The sequence below is a fragment of the Megascapheus bottae genome, chromosome 8 (genome assembly GCF_031878675.1).
Source record: "Megascapheus bottae isolate mThoBot1 chromosome 8, mThoBot2.hap1, whole genome shotgun sequence".
NCBI lineage: Eukaryota > Metazoa > Chordata > Mammalia > Rodentia > Geomyidae > Megascapheus > Megascapheus bottae.
In genome coordinates this window covers 8393208-8414964 of record NC_143516.1, presented here as the reverse complement: position 1 = coordinate 8414964, position 21757 = coordinate 8393208, and the positions used below count along the sequence as shown (strand labels likewise).

The 21757-nt window shown below is 38.1% G+C and overlaps 1 protein-coding gene across 5 annotated transcripts in view; it reads left to right on the top strand.

The window, feature by feature from the left end:
* Positions 1-21757, top strand: part of Scaf8 (SR-related CTD associated factor 8) — a 107849-nt gene that overhangs the window by 56134 nt on the left and 29958 nt on the right. For 2 of the 5 annotated variants that reach the window (XM_090337928.1, XM_090337925.1), the window contains 9 exons: positions 3030-3130; positions 5977-6090; positions 7406-7562; positions 8990-9123; positions 11627-11771; positions 13431-13499; positions 15561-15647; positions 16666-16884; positions 17653-19780. In XM_090337928.1, coding sequence (XP_090194054.1) covers positions 3030-3130; positions 5977-6090; positions 7406-7562; positions 8990-9123; positions 11627-11771; positions 13431-13499; positions 15561-15647; positions 16666-16884; positions 17653-19121 — 2495 coding nt within the window. In that variant the 3' untranslated portion in view covers positions 19122-19780. Of the gene's footprint in view, positions 1-3029; positions 3131-5976; positions 6091-7405; positions 7563-8989; positions 9124-11626; positions 11772-13430; positions 13500-15560; positions 15648-16665; positions 16885-17652; positions 19781-21757 lie in introns of those variants that run through there. The other 3 variants (XM_090337929.1, XM_090337930.1, XM_090337927.1) reach the window with 2 other exon arrangements.

Genomic DNA, 21757 nt, shown 5'->3' with positions numbered 1-21757 from the left:
TTGTTGCTGTCACTGTTTATTTATTGACTTGTAAATATATTTTTTAATATATTTTTTATTGTAATTAATAGAAGGGTTACATGATATTTGCCAGATAAATGGTGCCTTAATTCCCACACATTGATACCCTTTCACATGTCATGGTCCCCATTTCCCTTCCCCCCTCTGTAAATCTATTTTTAATATTTATTCTGTTGAGGGTACAATTTGAGACTTCTATTCACATTTTTTTTCTCCGGTCCTGGGCCTTGAACTCAGGACCTGAGCACTGTCCTTGGGCTTTCTCAAGGGTAGAGCTCTACCGCTTGAGCCATAGCACCATTTCTGGCTTTTTCTATGTATGCGGTACCAAGGAGTGCTAGGCAAGCATTCTACCACTAGGCCAAACTCCCGGCCCTTCTATTCACATTTTTGTGTGATGATCACACATATCTAGAACCTCACTCAATTTTCACTTTTTTTTTGGAGAATGTTCAGAATCCTTTCTTTTGTTCTTAAATACATAGTAAAAATTTTTTAAATGTAGCCACATAGCTTTTGAACTCCAAGGGTTCCTCCTTTTTTATCTAAGCACATAGCAAATCCAGAGAAGACCCAGTCTCCCATAGTTTACCTCTTCTCTCTGGAGTAGTAATGTACTGTGGTCACTATTCTCTTGACACCTGTTTCAGTTTGTGACCTGTTGTTCCCCATTATTATTCCTTCATGTGTATTTAAGAACAAAGTTTAGCTGGGTGTTCATGGTCATGCCTATAGTCACAGTTACTCAGGCTGAGATCAGAAGATTGTGGTTTGAAGCCAACTCTGGGGAGAAAAGACTCACTTCTAATTAACTAGCAAAATGGTGAACTGGAGATGTGATTTAAGTGGTAGAGTACTAACATGAATGGAGTAAGATCGGAAGGCCCTAAGTTCAAGCCCTCATACTAGCACCAAAGTGGAAGGGAGATGGGGAGACAGAAAGTTTTCATGAACAGTCCAGGAGTTGTATCAAAGTACCATTCCAGGAATCAAGTGATCTCTTTGTAAGGATGGAGACGAATAATTATTGCTCCTTAGAAGAAAATTAAATATACAGAGCAGTAACAATGAAAGACCTAGGGAATGTAAAACATGAGCTCCAGAAATCTGACTAGGGCTTGTGGTAAATTGAGTAATCTCCCTGTCTCTCAAGCCATTTACATCCAAATTTGTGGAACTTGTAAAGCAGCTTCATTATATGGTGTGTTGGTTGTGGCCTGAACTGGTTGGAGCAGCAGAGGAAGCAAAGGGCAACAGGAATGGCCTAAGGTTCCAGTGTCCTCTACAAAGCTATCCACACACAGTGGCCCAACTTACACTAGGCCCTACCTCTAAAGGTTAAATTTAGAATCTTACAAATAAATAAATAAGGATCTTGAGGTAGATTGAGATTTGTATTGAATATTATATGTGTGTAAAGTAGACTATATGAGACAAAACACGGCTAGCAGGAATTACATAAATGATTCCTAAAGCTTACACGGGTCTGGAGATGTTTGAGTTCTGACCACCTAGACACGACACATCTGCTGATAGTGATCATTCTAAGGATCATACTTCATTTTGAAGTTATGTTAGCCCAAAAGCCTGCTCTCAGTTTGCTCTGTCAAGATCAGAATTCTGGGAACTTTTTGAAAATGACATTGCCATAAACCCAATATAGTACATTAAAATGGTACAAGTGTGTTTGTTGCCTGAAATTTTTAAATAATTGTCTTCTATAAGAGGAGTTATTCAAGAAAACATGAAGAACATAGCTGCTAAAGGTTTGCCAGGAGCTCATGGTATTTGTGAATTAAAAAGAAGAAGCTTTCAATACTTAGGTATCTTCATGTCTTTGATGATATCAAATGGAAGTATTCTAATTTACTCATCTCTAGTATCTGAGCAGTCTTCTTTTCCTAAAGGTGACATAGGAGGTAGTACATCTTTCAAGTTTGTCATACTTGGGTCACAGCCTATTCTGAAAGATACTTTAAAAGGTTTACAGATAGGATTACACAGAGATCGATTTTGAAACTTCTTTGTGTTTTAGAATCATCTGGGGGACTTCATTTCCCATTCTCAAATCCCATCCCTGTCCTCATTCCCTAGAGGAGGGAGAGGCCTACCATTTCCCGAGAGGCCCACCCTTCCTTTTTCTCCTCTCCTAGGTGGTATGGACACACACACCCCTCCAGTATCAGAAAATAAATAGACACAGATGAGAGACAGGAGATTCATCAAGCCATGTTACTTCTATACTGAATGGTGCTCTGGCATGCTGTAGAGCTAGGCAGGCACAACAGGTGTTGAGCTGCTTAGTTTTTGTTCTTACCCACTGAATGGAAATGTCCCTTCTTGTTGCTAAGGAGTCAGGCTCATTTTTTTTTTTTTTTAAACAATTGTTTATCGGGGTGATGAAGTAATACAGGGAAGTTAGGAGGTACCTTAACCATCACTGAAGAGTTCCTACTCAGGGGAGGTCATTTTTTTTTTGGAGGCAGAGATGTACATTCTTTCATCGGGCTGCTGACCGCTACAGTTGGATGTTGGTAAAAGTTGGTGGAAAGTTCCTACTCAAGGGAGTTCTATTGGTTAACTCCATTGACAAGAAGTCATACAGCTGACAGACATGATTGGATGGCTGGTCGGTCACAAACAACATTATTTAATTCGAGTCAAGCAAGTAATTCCCCAAAATATCAGTACACAGTGGTGAATGGTTACAGATGGAGACATTTTAGTTTGACAGTAGGGACCCTCGATTCCCAATGTAGCACACCCCATCCCACTCCTAGGTAGGGCACTGCATTCTCAGGTGGACCAGCATATACTGCAGAGTTTCAGAACAAGATGTGGTAGAAGTTGACTCAGTGTAGAGGAACTTCAGTAGCATTTTAACACACAAACATGTATTCTGTCTGTATTCTTAAACAGTACCTTATTGTTAGTTGTTTCCTTTTGCACTGCTTGAAAGACAAGACCTTGTCTGTGATTTAGGTTGTTTGTCTCTTATTTCTTCACAGTATGTAGTACTACTCTCTGGGTTGGTCAAGTGGACAAGAAGGCAACACAACAAGATTTAACCAACCTTTTTGAAGAGTTTGGACAAATAGAATCTATTAATGTAAGTATCAGTTAAAACGAATTTAAGGTTAAAAAAATAAGTCATTACTTCAGTAATCACTTCAGTTCCTAGTTAAGCCTGTAGCATCTACCTTTATAATGAACATCTTTACAAGAATTTTTTACCTTGATCATTTTTGCTTGTTTCCACTTAAATTGCAGGTTTTATTTCTCCCAATCTCAGCAACAGCACAGAAGCCCCATCATATCCATCCCCAACTGGTTTCTAGTAGGCTAAGATTATGGGGACCTTTGTCAAACCAACTGATACAAAGGGCTCCCAAATGTCAGGCACAAGGGTGCCTGTCAAACAGACAGAAGTAAACAGTGCGCTGGCCCCAATGCTTCATCAGTTGGACTGTGCAATGCAATCTGCATCCTTGAAACCAACAGTCTTGAGTGGAGGGTATTTGTGAGGGAGTGAAGTTGAAACTATTTCCTATTAGTTCATCCTTATAACATTAAACAGAGACCAGAAGAGAAATGGTTCCAACATTTAACCATATATATTTCTTCTTATGCAGTCTAAGCTGAGAATGCCATGTAAATGGGTCACTGTGAAATGCAGCAATTTAATTTTCCTCCGATCAAAATAACCAGTATGATCTCACTTCTATTAACTTTTGAAGGTTTACAGCCATTAATACCTTGATCATTTTTGAGCCTACTTGTCTCCGTAATTTGTCTTTCCTTTTTAGTGGAATTCCTACAAAATACCCATATTAGATTTGTAGGAGTGTACTACTTGAATCCATAAACATATCGTCTGCTGGAGTTATCAAACATATCTATGATAGTTAAATTTTAAAAAGAGTAAGGAGAAATGGTGGTTCACACCAAATCCTACTTACCTACACATAAGCACTTAAATAGTAGCAGAGACAGAGTGAACCTGGGACCCCAGTTTCTCACACAAGATATTTTATTCTCTTCTTGCTCTCCCTCCCCCTCCTTCTGCTTTCTTATGAAATTAAGCAAGGTATTGAACAAGAAAAGCAGCATGGCCAGGGAATTTGACCTAACTTAAACATAACTGTTTCTTACACTTGATTTTTTTCACTGTTTGTGCTTCAGCCAATCTCCTTAATTTTCTTTTTTCTGTCAGGGACCTGTTGGGTTTTCTTTCCTGAAAGTTAGACGCCTGAATTACCCATTTTAATGGATTCTATCCCTCCTATCTCTCTATTGTGTAAATTTTGGTCCGTTGATGAGACTACTCAACGTCTGATTTTATTAGTACAGTTGCACTTTACATGTGTTGGACTCTTTTTTGGGGGGGGGGTGTTGTTTGTGGCGCTTATCTCTGGGCTTGGGCACTGTCCCTGAGGTCTTCTGTTCAAGGCTAGCACTCTACCACTTGCACAGCTCTACTTCCAGTTTTCTGGTGATTAAGTGGAGATAGGAGTCTCAGGGACTTTTGTGCCTGATCTAGCTTTGTACTGCTATCTTCACATCTCAGCCTCCTGAGTAGCTAGGATTAAAAGTGTGAGCCACTGGCGCCTGGCTATAGAATAAAAGGTGTTGGGCCAGGACTTTGGCCTAGTGGTAGAATGTTTGCCTAGCATGCACAAAGACTCTGGTTAGATTCCTCAATGCCACATACATAGAAAAAGCCAGAATGGTGGTAATAGAGCTCTAGCCTTGAAAAAGCCCAGGCACAGTGCTTAGGCTCTGAGTTCAAGCCCCAGGACTGATAAAAAGAAAAAAAGGTATTGGACCTTTTATTACAGTTTACCAGAAACCTGCCCAGTTTTCTTTTCCAGTCATAATTTCTAATACTCTGTGTGTCCAGACTTGGCTCTGTTTTTTTTGTTGTTGTTGTTTTGTTTTTTTTTGTTTTGTTTTGTTTTTTTTTCCGATGGGGCAGCGGAGGGGGCATTCCTGGGGTTTGAACTCAGGGTCTGAATACTGTTCTTGAGTAGTTTTTTCAAGGCTAGAGCTCTACCACTTGAGCCATAGCACCACTTCCAGCTTTTTTTGGTGTATGCAGCATTGAAGAATAGAACCCAGAGGTTTGTGCATGCTAGGCAAGCAATCTACTACTAAGCCAAACTCCTAGCCCCTAGATATTAGTCAAAGCAGTCCTCTTTTGAATTTGTATTTTCTTTTCAATTATGTGTGATCTCATTGGATTCTCAAAGAAGCTGGTTAAGTAATTCAAATATTGCCATTTTTCAGTAAGGGCACTGATTTGCTTGATTACACATAAATGGGATGATTGAGAACTTCAACTTAGGAAATCATCATTCAGAGTTCATCATGTTAGAACCTTTTTGAATGTTTTCAGATTCCGATTCTCCCCTACCTTTAAACTAGTAGCAATGACATCTTTATAAATTCTGTCAAAGTGACAGAGTACACAGGGGATTTTGATCCACAACAATCTGCTCTGCCTTGACATGAAACATTTTGGGTATTCTTGTTCCTTATCTCCCTTGTCTCATGAACTGAGTGGCAAATTCCAGGATGTGGTACATAACCCATTCCCTGAGCTGCTTTTTGAATTCTCAAAATGAAAATGAATTTTTCAAAAACAAAATTGTACCGTTTTCTGAATTAATATATTAACATTTGTTTTAGTAGCTCTTTAGAATTCAAGAAACTTTCTATGTTTGATAGTTGGGATTTGACATAAATCATGGCCTGGGATGGAGCCAAATTAGATATTGAATGTTTTAAAACCAAGTCATAATTTGTGCATAAATGAAGAAAGGGAAAATCAGCTCCATAATTTACCAAAACTGGATTGAATCATTAATCTGTAGTCAAAACATTGTTTTTCTAAAACCATAAAATGCCAGAATAATTGTCCAAGCTGTTTCTAAAAGAAAATATTTTTTTAAATAGATGATTCCTCCCAGGGGCTGTGCTTACATCTGTATGGTTCATCGGCAAGATGCTTTTCGAGCTCTTCAGAAACTGAGTTCAGGGTCCTATAAAATTGGTTCCAAAGTCATTAAGGTAAGATTATGCAGGTATAGAGGGTGGGGTTCGGGTGGCCAGTTTTTGAATATGTATTATGTTAAAGTCTACATTTTTCATAGGGAATGGTCACATGCTCTTATTTTATTGGGTTATTAGATTTAACCTTTTTGTTTAATCAGATTGTTCTAGAAATCACAGTGGTATAATTTTTAAGTAGAAAGCCATTTTACTAATAGAATGTTTTTTGTATTAGTTTGTCTTTCATTTACTTTTTCCTTCCCAGACTTCTAACTAACTACATTTCCTATTTCTTTTATTTACTTCTCATGGAAGTCAGGCTTTTTGAAGAGACTTACTAAAAGCTGTATTTTCCCTCTTACTTGAACATTCATTGTTTCCTATTACTTCCTGTGGTTGATGCACAATTTCATATTTGCGAGTTACTTATCACATTTTTTTCCGGGAGTTGCCTAGTGGTAGAGTGCTTCCCTAGCATGCACAAAGACCGGGGTTCAATTCCTCAATACCACATACATGGAAAAAGCCAGAAGCAGTGGTGCTGTAGTTCAAGTGGTAGAGCTCTAGCCTGGAGAAAGCCCAAGGACAGCTGAGTCCAAGCTCTACTACTGGGGGGAAAAAAAAAAGAAAAGAAAAGTCTCATTTTTCCTTGTATACAAGGTTTCAAAATTGTAATAACTGTCCTGGACTTGAAGTCAGTGTATCATTCTCTCATTCAGCTAAGATTCTTAAAGAGTCTTCTGACTGGGATGACTTCAAGCCATGATCCTCAGATATCAATATCTTTAGGTCTAGTTGCTAGGATTAAGTATGTACGCCATTGGTGCCTGGCATAAAGTGGCATTTTTATGGTTATATAGATTTGGAGCTACCTGGTGGCTTATTCCTGAAATCTTGGGTACTCAATAGGCTGAGAACTAAGGATAATGATTTCAAGCTGGCCTGGACAAGAAAAATCTGTGAGACTTACCTCAGTTAACTTTGACTGTGGCTTATAGTTGTCTACTTGCCTTGAGCAGAATGCTCAGGGACAGGGCCCAGGCCCTGAGTTCAAGCTCCATGATCAACAACAACAGCAACAACAAACACACACACACACACACACACACACACACACCCAAAACTAAGACAAAGAAGATTTGGAATATCTCTGCAAATGTATCATTTAGAATTAAGTGGTAATATAAGTTTCATATTATAAATAATGTCTTTAATGAAGATATGAAACAGTTACAAAAGCAAAACTATTTTTTACTTGAGTATAATTTTGAACTTTTTATATTGTTGTTACAGTATAAGTAAGAGTTTCTGTTTTCCTTCCTCTTCCCAATAGATTGCTTGGGCTTTAAACAAAGGTGTAAAAACTGAATACAAACAGTTTTGGGATGTGGATCTTGGAGTTACATACATACCATGGGAAAAGGTTAAAGTGGATGACTTGGATGGTTTTGCAGAAGGAGGCATGATTGATCAGGAAACTGTAAATACTGGTAAGAACTTAAAAGTCACCTCATTACTTTGCAAGATATGACTTGAAGGTTAGAGTCAGCTGTGTTTATTTTCTGGATTCAACTCCTGTGTTTCTATATTATTCCTCTATTTTTAACATGTTTGGTTTCATAGGTGTCAAAGTATAGCTTCAAAAAGGATATGAATTAGAAGCCTGTAAATGTAACTTTTTCCCCCTGTGTGCTCTTTAAAAATAGAGCTATGCATGGAGGCTTATTGAACTAAATATTATTTACTTCTTGAATTTATGTGGAAATTGAGCTCTTAAGCAACTTGTGAGTCTTTGAAGTAGTTCATTCATGTTAAAGACAGCTCAATAGAGTCAGCATGTGGAGCTGAGCAGCAGCTGTATTAGTAATAATGTCCCTCAGCATACCCCCAGCCACAGGATTATCAGACTCATTTCTTAAATCTGTCTTATTTTTTAAAGATTCTCATACGTATGACCATCAGTTATAACCAGAAGTAAATACAGTTGATTCTTAGAGAAAGAATTGAACTGTGATACAGACTTTATTTCTTTATCTTAGCCCTTTTACCAACATGAATTTCAGAATAGTTCTCAGTCCATTACAGAAATTTCCAAACATTTTAAGTTTTGTTTGGGCTGGGGCTATTGTTTAGTAGTAGAGCATGTATGAGGCCCTTAGTTCTGTCCAAGTCTTAACACCACACCACACCTTAGTGTGTCAGGCCTGACTTCAATGGCAGAGGGACAACAAGCAAAAAAAATACTCCAATAGAGCACAAAGGTTGACAAGTGACAAATCTTAGTCATAGGCCTAATCCTTCCTGCAAAAACAGTGTAGTTGAAATAGCCACACTCATTTATTGACCTGTTTTGTGCGACTCTTTTTGTAATAGCATTTGTTAACAACATATGGCCCACAAAGCCAGTGATACCTAGTGTAGAAAAAGGTTGACACCTTGTGTTCTAGTGAAAGAAATAGAAAAATTGAGGAGAAAAGCAAAGGAGACACACAGTATGGATGTATAGGTATTGTGATGTATTCAGTGAGGGGAGTCTGTTGGAGAAATTAAGACTTAAGGTTGGCCATCTGGGGAAAGATCCTTTTATTGAGAGGGAACAAAGTGCAAAGTCTGTATTCACAGTGCAGAGGCTGGGTTAGTAAGAAATGAAGTGGAGGAGCATGAGACAGCCTTACTAAGTCTCGGAAGATACATTAGAGCCTCTGTCCCAATTTGCAGAGATGTAGTTCAGGAGGACACTTAGGATCTTTCATTTGTTTCTCAGGTACATTGCTTTAGGACTCCTTAGTGTATATTGTAAATAAAAGATTTGTGGAGATAGATGAAGGATTTAGGTTTGAAATAGATGTATGCATATATAGGAAAAACTGACAAGGTAATTTGTCCAAATAAAATCAATTTCAAATATTTTGTTTAGAGTGGGAAACAGTGAAAAGTTCAGAACCTGTGAAAGAGACTGTCCAGACCACACAGAGTCCAACTCCAGTTGAAAAGGAGACCGTGGTCACAACGCAGGCAGAGGTTTTCCCTCCACCTGTTGCCATGTTGCAGGTCAGTGATGGGGGAAGCTTTGTAAACATGCTGTTTGACATTTCTGCTTTGACTCCTGTGTAGAACTTGGAGGAAAATATTCAAACTTGAGTAAGTCCTTGTCAGGAATGTTAGGCAAAGACTTTCTTGTAAAAAAAAACTTTTGCTTGGAGCTGGGTGCAGTGGCTCATGCCTGTAATCCCAGAATCCTAGCTACTCAGGAGGCTGAGATCTGAGGATCAAGGTTTAAAGCCAGCCAGTGCACAAAAGGACCTGAAACTGTCATCTCCAGTAAACCTCTAGTAAACAGGAAGTCGGGCTTGGCTCAAGGGTAGGGCAGTAGCCTTGAGCTGAAGAACTCAGGGACAATGCCCAGGCCCAAGGGTAGGGCTTTGAGCTAAAGAGCTCAGGGACAATGCTCAGCCTAAGTTCAAGCTCTTTGACACCCCCCACCGTGCCCCCCCCCCCAAAGAAAGATCTTTTGCTTTAGTTCAGGAGTGTGGCCTAGTGGCAGAGTGCCTGCCTATCATGAAGCCCTGGGTTTGATTCCTCAGTACCACATACACAGAAAGAGCCAGAAGTGGTGCTGTAGCTCAGGTGATAGAGCACTAGCCTTGAGAATGCCAAAGGATAGTGCTCAGGCCCTGACTAGCTTTGAGAATGCCCAAGGACAAGACTCAAGCCCTGAGTTCAAGCCCCAGAACTGGCACGCACGCGCGCGCACACACGCGCACACGCGCACACACGCGCACACGCACACACACACACACACACACACACACACACACACACACACACACACACACACACACACACACACACACACACACACACGTTCTGCTTGCTTGATTCTTGGCTGTAATCAAGTACCAGCACCAAAAAAAGGGTTTTGTTAGTACTATGATATTGTGCTAAATAAATGATCCCTATTTAAATAATAGGTTTTTTTTTTCCTGAAAAATCAAGTTGGTAAAACAATGCTATATTTTATGAAAACATTTGTGAAAGAAATTATTTGTAGAAATGGTTCCCTTATGTTTATGTGTTTATTAGGTACTTATTGAGTGCCTTGAGGCATGGACTGTTCTAGGAACCTTAGGGGTTAGAGATATATCAGTAAAAACCAGAGTCCCTATTTTTACAGGGTTTCCATTTCTAATAGATGAGACAGGACATAAAAAGTGAGAGTATGAGATCCCATGTGACACTACTGAGGAGTGGCTGACAGGTACTTAGATTTTTTTAAACAATGGTCAGAATAAGTCATTGCATTATTGAGAATGCAACATTTGAGCAACAGTTTAAAGAAGAAGTCCATGTTGATATCTTTGTAAAATACCAGTGAGAAGGCTGTGTGCTAGGAACAAGGTTTGTGTACCTCAAGAACAGCAGAACATAGAAGTTGCAGAAGTAAAGCCAATGAGAAAGTTGAAGATAAACCTCTTCAAAGACTTTGGGCTTCCTCCTCGTGAAGTGAGTCATCAAGGAATTTTATCAGAGGAATGATATTACCAGATCTGGCACCTGTAAACAGTTACCCTGGGCTGGGCTCCAGTGGCTCATGCCTATGCTCCTGGCTACTCGGGAAGCTAAGATATGAGGATCGAAGTTCAAAGCCAGTCAGATCATGAAAGTCTAGTCCTCCAGTCTGTGACACTCTTATCTCCAGTTAACCACTAGAAAGCCAGAAGCGGTGCTGCGACTCAAGGGGTAGAAAAAGAAAAAAAGTTATGCTGGCTATTGTTTGGAAAATAGGCTGTAGTAAGCACTGATCAAAGCAACTATCTAGCCCAAAATTGATGAAAGCAATCAGGGAGACTGTTGGTGACTGACAAGACTGCTGTCAGTGCAAACAACCTGAAGTGCTCACACTAGATGCATTCTGGACATACCATTGGTCATTCATCCTAGACATTTCAGATTTTTTTGGAGTTTTGAAAATAAGTCAGAGGCCACATTTTTGGGAAGAGTTGAGCTCCCATTATCTGAAAATAGTAAATACCAGGTGAAGAATAATACTTTTGAAGTGGGAATTCATTTCTTATACATGTTAAGTTTGAAGTATGTACCTTTTAGATAGTAAGGTAAGATCTTGATTGGGTAGTTAAAATATGACATTGAAAAACTATGCTATAGGTGAATACTTGGAATTTCATTTCTAGAATGAGTAAGAGATGTTTATGCTGATCCTGGCAATTCTGTGGAAAGTGGAGCTCTTCCAAAGATTTTACTGACATTCTGTGGGAGTGAAACATACATAGGTGTTACTAAACTTAGTGCGTGAGAGGTAGCTCTGGAAAATTGTTATTCTTTGTTCAACTAGATGCTTACTACAGTGCATCTAAAAGGAAGAAAGTCTTCACAATATCCAAGTAAATGTTTGAATAACATTGCCTTGACTCATGAATGTTTTAAGGGGATGAGGTGAGAGGTTAGCCTGTACCACTGCTTCATTAGTCATAGCAAGATATACTCATTGCAGGAAAATAAGCCAACTAATAGACATTATTTTCTACCTACAAAGATTCCAGTAGCGCCTGCAGTGCCGACGGTTAGTTTAGTCCCACCATCGTTTCCTGTATCAATGCCTGTGCCCCCTCCTGGGTTCAGTCCCATCCCTCCGCCTCCTTTTCTACGAGCAAGCTTTAACCCTTCACAGCCACCTCCTGGTAAGTAATTTCATTGTTCAAACTATGTTGAGATTGTCTCTAAAACTGTTAGGTTTCAGTGCCATACAGCCATGGTTGCACACATTCTATGGTTGCATACAGCCTATTTTGCACACATCCGTATAACTTTGGGCTTGTTTGAGCACAAATGGCTAGAGCTAGCCAACAGTCTTTTATTTCCCTAGATTTAAGATGGGGCCATGGAGTCTCGTTGCTAATTTGTTCTTAGAATTCAAGTGTGTGGGAGAGAAGAAATGGGATTCCTTTAAAATCCCTCAAATCCGTATACATGATCTAAAGCTTATATGCTAACAATTGTGATAAAAGTTTCCTGAATCAGTGTTTCTGGGTTAAAACTGAGTTAAATTGGACACATCTTTTTTTTTTTTTTTTTTTTTTTTGGTCAGTTGTAGGGCTTGAACTCAACCTGGCATTTGTCCCTGAGCTCTTCAGTTCTAGGCTACTACCCTCCCCCTTGAGCCACAATGCCAGTTCCAGTTTTCTAGTGGTTAAATGGAGATAAGAGTCTCATGGACTTCAATGCCTGGGCTGGCTTTGAACCATGGTCCTTAGATCTCTGTCTCCTGAGTAGCTAGGATTACAGGCATGAGCTTCACACATCTTAATATCACACCATGAGAGGTAAAAAGAATGAAGGAGAGATACAGTGTTTAAATAATATAATTGCACCTCAAAATTCAGAAACAATTTTTTAGCGCTCTCTCTCCCCCCAAAATTATTTGCGTTCTGTAATTAAGTTCTTTATCATTGGATAGCCAAGTTCCTAAAAACTAAGCAAAAATCTAAGAGGGTCATCATAAAAAAAGCCAGTATTCAGATGAATAATCTTATTCCAGTACTGAAAACATGAGTATCATCTAAGCTTCTTGAAAATTATTTGTTGTAGAGGGTAAACAGCATATATATCAGAGTAGCATCTTTCACAAATGATATAATTACATATGCTATGATTAACTTTACTCTCCATGCAGACATTGTGTTTTGTGGAGCTGGGGTTTGAACTCAGGAATTCTCTCATGCTAAGCATCTTTTGTCCTGATTTAAACAGGTTACCTGGCTTGTATTGCCTATGATTTTAGAGCAGCAATAAAACATGTCCCAGAACTTGAGTGAATAAATCAATAAACTGTACTTAAAATCAGAATCTTTGTTTTATCTAGCTTAGTAGGGCTCAAATAAGGCAATATTCCAATTTTTAAGTGGAAAACATTTGTACAAACATAAGGACATGAAGTAAAAGGCTATTTGAAGAATATGTAAGCCCAAGTCCATAGGTTCTTCTCTTCAGTTAATCACCAGAAAACCAGAAGTGGAGCTGTGGCTCAAAGTGGTAGAGTATTAGCTTTGAGTTGAAGAGCTCAGGGTCAGTGCTCAGGCCCTGAGGGACTAGCAAAAAAAAAAAAGTATATGTACTTTCACTGGATATTTTAAAGTAGCTTCTCAGAAAATTGAGGCAGAAGAATCACCAGATAAGTCCAGGAATTCAAGGGCAACCTGGGCAGCATAACTAGACAATTTCCCCACCCCCACCCCCCATCTCAAGAAGAACAATGTGGGATTTGATAGCTATTAAAATCTTTGATCTAAACCCAGCAGTTTTTTCTTGTGTTTTATTTTTGCTCTTTGTCCCCCATGTAGGTTTCATGCCACCTCCAGTCCCTCCACCTGTCGTACCTCCCCCTGCAATACCTCCAGTAGTACCAACATGTGAGTTTTCTACTGACAGATTTCTCTTTCTTTCAGTGGTATTGGTATGTTGGCTCTCATTCCTGTTACCTATGGTTAGTTTTTAAAAATGCAAGTGTTTTTAAACAAAAGCGTTTGTTAGGTGAGTTTTGGAAGTTAAATATCATGATAGTCCCTAATTCATGTTTGCTCATGAATTTGTTGTCTCAAAGCATTATTTTATAATTGACTTATTTCAGTGCAAATTCAGAGTGTCTTCTCATCATAATTCTGTTTTGTTTTACCCTGTTTATTATAAATGTCTTCATTTAGCAGTGTCTTCCAACCATTTAGCAGTATCTTCCAATTCCCTTTTGCTTTCATAATTCTTCATGATGGGCAAAATACCTGAAATACTTAGTATTTCATTGCGTCAGGAACAATGGCATGTCTTTTTCTGTTCCATTTTTTAAAGTAGGCTTTAGGAAAGCCTGTAGACACTCCAAATAAAGTTGAACAACAAGTACAGAAATTTCCCCTGTTTCAAGCCTCCCCTGTTGTCATTGTCCATAATAGAAAGGTACACAGTCACAACTGATGAACCCACAGTGACATGCCATGTACCCACATTCGTAGTTGACAGTGGAGAGAATTTACTCCTGGGGTCATGCACCACATTTAGTGTTGTTAAGATGGGTCAGAGCATTCCAGCAGGAACTTGCTTTTTCCCAAACTTTCCATTTTGTTTTTAGGTGATGGCTTCATCTAGTCATCAGTGGTCCCTGAATCCGTTTGTCATTAATAGCAAAGTGGTTCTCTTTCTAAATCTATGGTTCCTTGTACATTTTTTGTTCAAGAAATGTTTAATAAAGAAAAATTAGCTCTTATCAGTAATGATAGTTGTCTTGAACAGGAAAGCCAAGGTAGATGCTAAACCTTTGCTTTATTTACTATTTTTCAATAGTGAGTTAGTTCTGTGGGTGATTCTAGCAACTTCCAAAAGTTGAAAAGGAGAAATTGATTCCTCTTATTTCCTCTCTTTCTCTACCCCTTCCTTTCTTGTTCTTCCTCTTTTTTCCTTTTCTTCCTCCTCCATCCTCCTTTCTCCTACTTTGTTCTTCCTTCTTCCTCCTACTTCTTCTCCTCCTCCTTCCTGTGTGTGTGTGCATGTATGTATGCTTGTGTATGTGTGTATATGTATGTGTGTGTGAATAGATTTTAATTATCAGTTGCATTCATTGTTACTTATAAATTTCTAATTGCTTCATCTTTGGGCAGTGGGAGATCTTTGATTGTTGTGTCCATACTTTTAAATTACCTACATTTGTGTTATAATTAGTTGTTCTAAGGGTTTTGTAACACTTTTGCCCATTAAACCTCCAGTTGACATTGTCTTTCTGTTGTAGTCTGAGAATCAGCCATTTTTCTAAATGGGCATATATGCACACACACGTATACATAGCTTTAGTTGGATATCAGATTTTTTTTTTGTCTTTTTCTTGGGTTTTCATTTGGGTCTAAGACTATTTAGTGGCCAAAGCTAGAAAATATATACTTTGAAAAAAAATAATAGGACTCTATCCTATTTAACAAAAACAACTTTGTAGGACTTAAATTACTTTGCTTTTTACAACTGTCCCTTTTCCTGCTGAAAACAAAAATTCTTTTTATTCTCTTGTGCTATATACTTACATACACAGGTCATAGTCAGTTTTGAGACTTCAGGATGAAACTAGGTTTCTCTGCTGTCTTCTGTATCCTCCACATATTCACAGTGTATAACCAAATTGCTGTTTCCCAAGGTCCCCTGCACTCATTTTCGGCTTATAGTTGTGGCACCTTCATACTCAACTTTTCTTTTCTCTCTCTTTTTTTTTTTTTTAACATTTCCATGGAATGTGTACCTCCCCCTACCTGGTTTTACATCCATATTTCCTTATTAGAATAAATATTTCAAAACAAATGCAAGTCTCAAATGTAAATATTTACAGACATACTAACTTTCTAATTCCTGTTTCCTTTTTCCTATTGTTGGACATTTCACAAATGTTAAACACACCCTTTTATTCATTTTTTCCCTTCTATTCTACTTTTTATCTACAGTAATTCTTCAGGCTTCTGAACAAACCTTCAGTAATTTGGGCGAACCTACTTCAAAAATTAGACCCCCAAAGGCCCTTATTATAAAGAGTATGTATAATAAATAGAGATCTTAACTTTTAAAAATTGAATCCATTTTCCATGTATTCTTAAATGCTTTCCTCTCAGTGTTTAGATAGCTTTAGAATCCTTCCTTTTTTATTGTTCATTAATTTGAAAGTATTATTTCTGAAAACTAGAGAAAGTATTCAAAATCTGAATTGATTATTCTCAGAGCTAGTGTTAAAGCCTGCCTTTCAGTTATTCCTGCTTTATTATTAACTTTGGGAAACCTGTGCTCAGCTACAGAGAAGGATTTGGTGGTGCATTGTTCCTTTCACTCTGGTGCTTCCTGTGTTTGATCACAGGCAGTCCCCCACTTCACAGCAGTGTTTTGTGCTAAAGCTTATCCAGGTGATTCTAGCAGTAAATGTGAGGAAAAAGCAGGACTCTCTTAACTCTCCACACAGGACATACTGTGTTGTGATATAGCTGGAAATTTATATTATACTAGTTCTGCTTTAAATATATATGTAGAAAGAGGTGGGGGCGGGAGAGGGAGAGAGAAGGGTGTATGTATATATTTAGGGATTTTATAAAGCGGTTCTTTAAGGCAGAATGCATATAGCTTTATATTTGTAGTCTACCTTGCCTGTTCTCATCATTTTCTAATCTCACTGGACAAAATGTAATGCGATCATTCTGAGGAGATTTTTGCTACTTGTTTTTCAGTGTGTGCTGATTGTTTTTTTTTTTTTTTTAATGTAGTTACTTACCTGATTAATTTTCCAAATTCTAGAATTTCTTCTTCACTACTAGTTTTTATTTTATTAAACACTTCCGGTAAAAAATTGCTTTTAAAAATAGTTGATATTCCCTGTTTTTAAAAAGTAAAGCTTTGTAAACATGAAGTGTTGCCTTTTCATGATAACTAGTTATTTTGAGCATTAGTCATTAGTGCTTGTAATGTAGAGATGATGTTAAGGAAAGCACTCAAGCTGCCAGAAAACTTAGATATGAGTCAATTGATTGATTCAATCTGAAATACGTTTTCCTCCTCTTCAAACAGCTTTAGTGCAGCCACCATTGTCCATGGCCCCAGAAACTGTGAAAGATGTTGGCTTTGGTGGCCTTGTTCTGCCAGGTGGCTCTGTTGCCGGCAGTCTAGCTCCTTCCACTCTACCAGCTGGAAATGTTTTTAATCCTCCAACTAAACAAGCAGAGCCTGAAGAAAAAGTACCTCATCTTATAGAACATCAGATTTCCTCTGGTGAAAACACCAGACCAGGTAAAAAGAAACCAAGTCTTTAGAAATGCATAAATTTCATAAATATTTCTTTTCAATTTGGTGTCTAATTCTGGGGTGGTATGGGTTTGTAACTAGTTCACTGTAAGTGTGTTGAAATAGTATGTTTTAGTTTTGTTTTTTTTTTTGAAAGAGGTTGCTAATATCCTGTAACTTGGATTTCTTTTAAAAAGTGACATTCTTAATGATAAAATTTTAACACTTTTACATTAAGATTCCTTCTCCCACATTGTTTCCAATCAAAATAAGACTATAGAATATGCATATGTACAGTGACACTTGAAATGAATATGTATGAAAAACTTCTTTTCTACCAAGTGTTATCCAGCTAGAACTAGAAAATAGTTACAGCATATGAAACGTTCAGTCCTTTGATAATTGCCCTATTATTGGTATATTAAGAATTACTCTTTAGAAAATTATTCAAAATGGTGAATCACTATGAAATCTGAAATTTTGTGAGAACTCATGTTAGGTCACAGCTCTGCTTGAGTATTTGTTTTAATGGTTTTGGGGTTGGAACCTAGGATCTTATACATCGTAGACAAGTGCTATATGTACCATTGAATCATACCATAAAATCCTTCCTAATTTTTCTTCAGCATTGACTGTGGCTTGATTCTTGGGAGATAAAAATCACTGATTAACTGTAAGCTAATTACTAGAGGTTATAGCAGTAATAATTTACAAAATGTAGTTTCTTCATACCAGAATAAGTAATATTTTGAACTGTTTTTCTTTCTGTCTTAGCGATTCCAAATGATATTCCAAATAGTGCTGCGATTTTAGGAGTACAGCCACCTAATGTGACAAACAACAATTCTGGAATTCTGGGAGCCCAAAGACCAAATGTACCAAGCAACTCTGAAATTCTTGGGGTTCGGCCAGCAAATGTTTCCAGCAATTCTGGGATTATTGGAGCACAACCACCACATATTTTAAATCACTCTGGAATTTTGGGAATACAGCCACCAAATGTGTCGAGTAGTTCTGGACTATTGGGTGTGCTGCCTCCAGGTCTCCCTAATAGTTCTGGACTTGGAGGAATGCAGCCACCAAATGTTACAAATACTTCTGGACTTTTGGGGACTCAACCACCAGCGGGACCTCAGAACTTACCCCCTCTGAATATCCCTAGTCAAAGGATGCCTGCATTGCCAATGTTGGACATTCGTCCAGGACTAATACCACAGGCGCCTGGGCCAAGATTCCCTTTAATCCAGCCTGGAATTCCACCCCAGCGGGGCATCCCTCCCCCAGTGGTCCTGGACTCAGCTCTTCACCCACCGCCCCGGGGACCTTTTCCTCCAGGAGATATTTTCAGTCATCCAGAAAGACCTTTTCTAGCTCCTGGAAGACAAAACATAGAGCATGTTACCAATCCAGACAAAAGAATTCCACTTGGGAATGACAATGTTCAACAGGAAGGAGATCGAGATTACCGGTTTCCTCCAGTAGAAAGCAGGGAAGGCTTGAGCAGGCCTCCCCCAATGGATGTTAGGGATGTGGTTGGACGTCCAATAGATCCAAGAGAAGGTCCTGGGAGGCCTCCAGTAGACGGTAGGGATCACTTTGGACGACCTCCTATAGATATAAGGGAGACTCTTGTGAGACCAGGCTTAGATCACCTTGGTCGAAGAGACCACTTTCCTTTTCCTCCAGAGAAGCCCTGGGGGCAGAGAGGAGATTTTGATGAGAGAGAACATCGGGTTCTACCTGTCTTTGGTGGTCCAAAAGGCTTACATGATGAAAGAGGACGGTTTCGGGCAGGAACCTTTCGATTTGATCCTAGAAGTGGTCCTTGGAACCGAGGATTTGGACAAGAAGTTCACAGAGATTTTGATGACCGCAGAAGACCCTGGGAAAGGCAGAGGGATAGGGATGACAGAGATTTTGATTTCTGCAGAGAAATGAATGGAAATCGTCTTGGACGTGACAGAATTCAAAACACTTGGGTCCCCCCTCCTCATGCTCGGGTTTTTGATTATTTTGAAGGGGCCACTTCCCAACGAAAAGGTGATAATGTGCCTCAGGTTAATGGTGAAAATACAGAGAGACATGCTCAACCACCGCCTTTGCCAGTTCCAGTACAGAATGATCCTGAACTTTATGAAAAACTGACATCTTCAAGTGAGATAAACAAGGAGAAGAATGACACAGTTGCTGATGTAGAAAGTGAACCAGTGGTGGTAGAAAGCACAGAAACTGAGGGGACATAATCATCACTCAGTAGGTAAAAGATACCTTTTGTAAAGTTGTCATCCCTGTAATAGATTGATGGCTGACTGGACCATAGTTGTTCACTTTTGTCTGCCACAATTAAGTTAATCTGATGTTCATTCATGTCACCTTGCTCTTACAATAATTGTACAACTGACTTGTATAGACATTGTTCTTAATATGAACATGGTAGGTAAACTTTTTTTTATTTTTCGGATAAAAATATAAATGTTGCCCCAGATTCTTTTAATGTCGAGGAAATGAATAACAGCTTGTCAGAGACTTCCTATGGAAGAAAGAGTTTTTTAGATTAGGTTGGATATGGTAATTGATATATTTCAAACTAGCAAGTGGTAGTATATCTTACCCATATCTCTAGACTGCTGCAGAATTTTAAGGTAGTAGACAAAGCTGTGATATTTTATGCGAAGACTGGCTGTAGGTATTTGAGGAGCATAATACAGAGATTTTTTTTTTAAGTGATTTTGTAAAATCTACACTATGGTCTCTGTTACTCCAAAGTAAGTGTGTATGATTTGTTCCTCATACTGCAGTAAGTTTAAAAAAAAAAAAAAGAAAACATAAATATTAAAGTACGTTTCAATGTTGGGTGAATTTTGTTTTTAGATGCCAATAAAACTTACTTGTTTGATAACAATGTTCTAGGAATTGTATTTTTTTGACCTATAAATTCTCAAAACCGTGAATCATTAGTAGCATGTACTTAGTTGTGAAACTTATTACTCCTATATTAAGAATGATGAAGTGTAGTTACAAGCACAAGTAGGTATAAAAATCATGCAGTCTCATTAGTGTGTGTGTACTACTGTGTATGTTGACTGTGGTAAGTCATGAGGACTTAGTTTCTGTTTCTCTAAGTCTTTGTGCATATACAGAGAGACCTAGGAATTAAGAAAAAAGATTAGTTAATAAAATGTTCTTTAAAACTTGATCGAAAATTGGCAAAACTTGGCAAATTAATACTGATTTAGCTTTAATTCTTAGTCTTTGAGTGAAGGTAAAATAAGAAATATTGTAAAGAAATACATTGGTAAGTGGCATTTCATTCTTAATATAGTTATACCTGAAGCCAGATGTAGCATGGAGGCCAATTTCACATAAAGGCTGTGCATTGGTGTTGTTTCACACTGCATTTGCTATTCTGCATAGACAGAACTAGCACTGAAGAACTTACTAGTTCTTATGATTTCTTAATTGCACAGGATGTGTACTGGTGATACTAAAGATCTTAGTTTCTATACAAGGAGCCAAGTGACCATCATGTGTTCTGTAGGTTCTGGATCACACTTGTTCAGGTTAGCTTCCAGGGTAAACTGAGTAGAATTCGGGATTAGTTCCTAATTGTTTTTTGCTTTTAATTTTTTTTGCTGTTCATTTTCTTTTGAGTTTTCCATATATAGTAAATACATAGGCTATGCCATCAGTGTGTTTCCATTTTTTATGGAAGGCTTTTATTTGATTCTGTGAATGGTTATTTATTTGCTTTCCTATGCATTTCCAACAATAAGTCATTTGCTCTACTTGTCTGAAATTACTCAGCTATGTTTGTAAATTCACCAAAAATGACAGACTACTCTACACACTTAGTGCTAGGATTCCTTTTGCTTACTACAGTGATCAAAAGAGCTCTAAGAACTTTCAAGTCCCTGGCCAAAATAAAATCTTCCTTAAGTAACTGAGTAATTTGAATTGTTTCCAGGTCTTTGTGTTAGCAAAAAAGAACTGCAGCATTTGTGGAAAGGTTTGATATTCAGGAAGATATAGGTCTTGTTGATATAGGTCTTGTCCTGAAGGAAACGATATTGACTAGAATTCCTCTCCATCTACTTTAGTTGCATTTATTGTTATTAAAATTACATGACATTCACTTGGATTAAGCAACAGTTTTAAAAATATCAAACTTTCTAGTGATGTTTTGATCTGAAAGTTCTCTTCACTGTTTGACCTTCCTTGTGTGGATTTGTTGTGACTGGAATATGTGAAGTGTTGTACTAGTTTGAAGGTTCTAACACGTAAAAGTTATCTAATCTGTCAGTGCTGTGTATCTGGAAAACATGACACTTCCTAGAGAGCTAACTAGAAATTTTTGTGTACTTGTTCCTGCTTTTTTTTAATTAAAGAATTTATTAACATTGATTTTTACATCATATTTCAAATGATGTATATAACAAACAAGTATTCAAGAAGGGAATCTATATATACAATCACTGGTACTTAGAATTTAGAACATAATTAAAATTAGGCTGAGGGTTTGTATGTTATCCTGCTTTGTTTTTTGATTTGTTCCAGAGTGTCTAAATTACTCAACTTTGTGCTGAAATTCCTAAACTGCTATTTCCATTCTCAGTTTTTCTTCATTGCAGGAGAGAGAAATGTATTATTTCGCTTAGATTAGATTGGCTAGGGCCTATCATACATTAATTCACCGTTCTGTCACTAGAATGATAGCAGTTAGGAATACTTAAAGAAGAACCCAACGATTTAATCAGGGAATGGGGGTGTTGCAGCCAGCAGCCTCAGGAAGCACTGAGTCACATGGAAGAACATGGTTTTTGTTTTGTGCTAGGGATTAGACCCAGGGCCTTGCACATACTAAGTGTGTGCTGTATAAGTG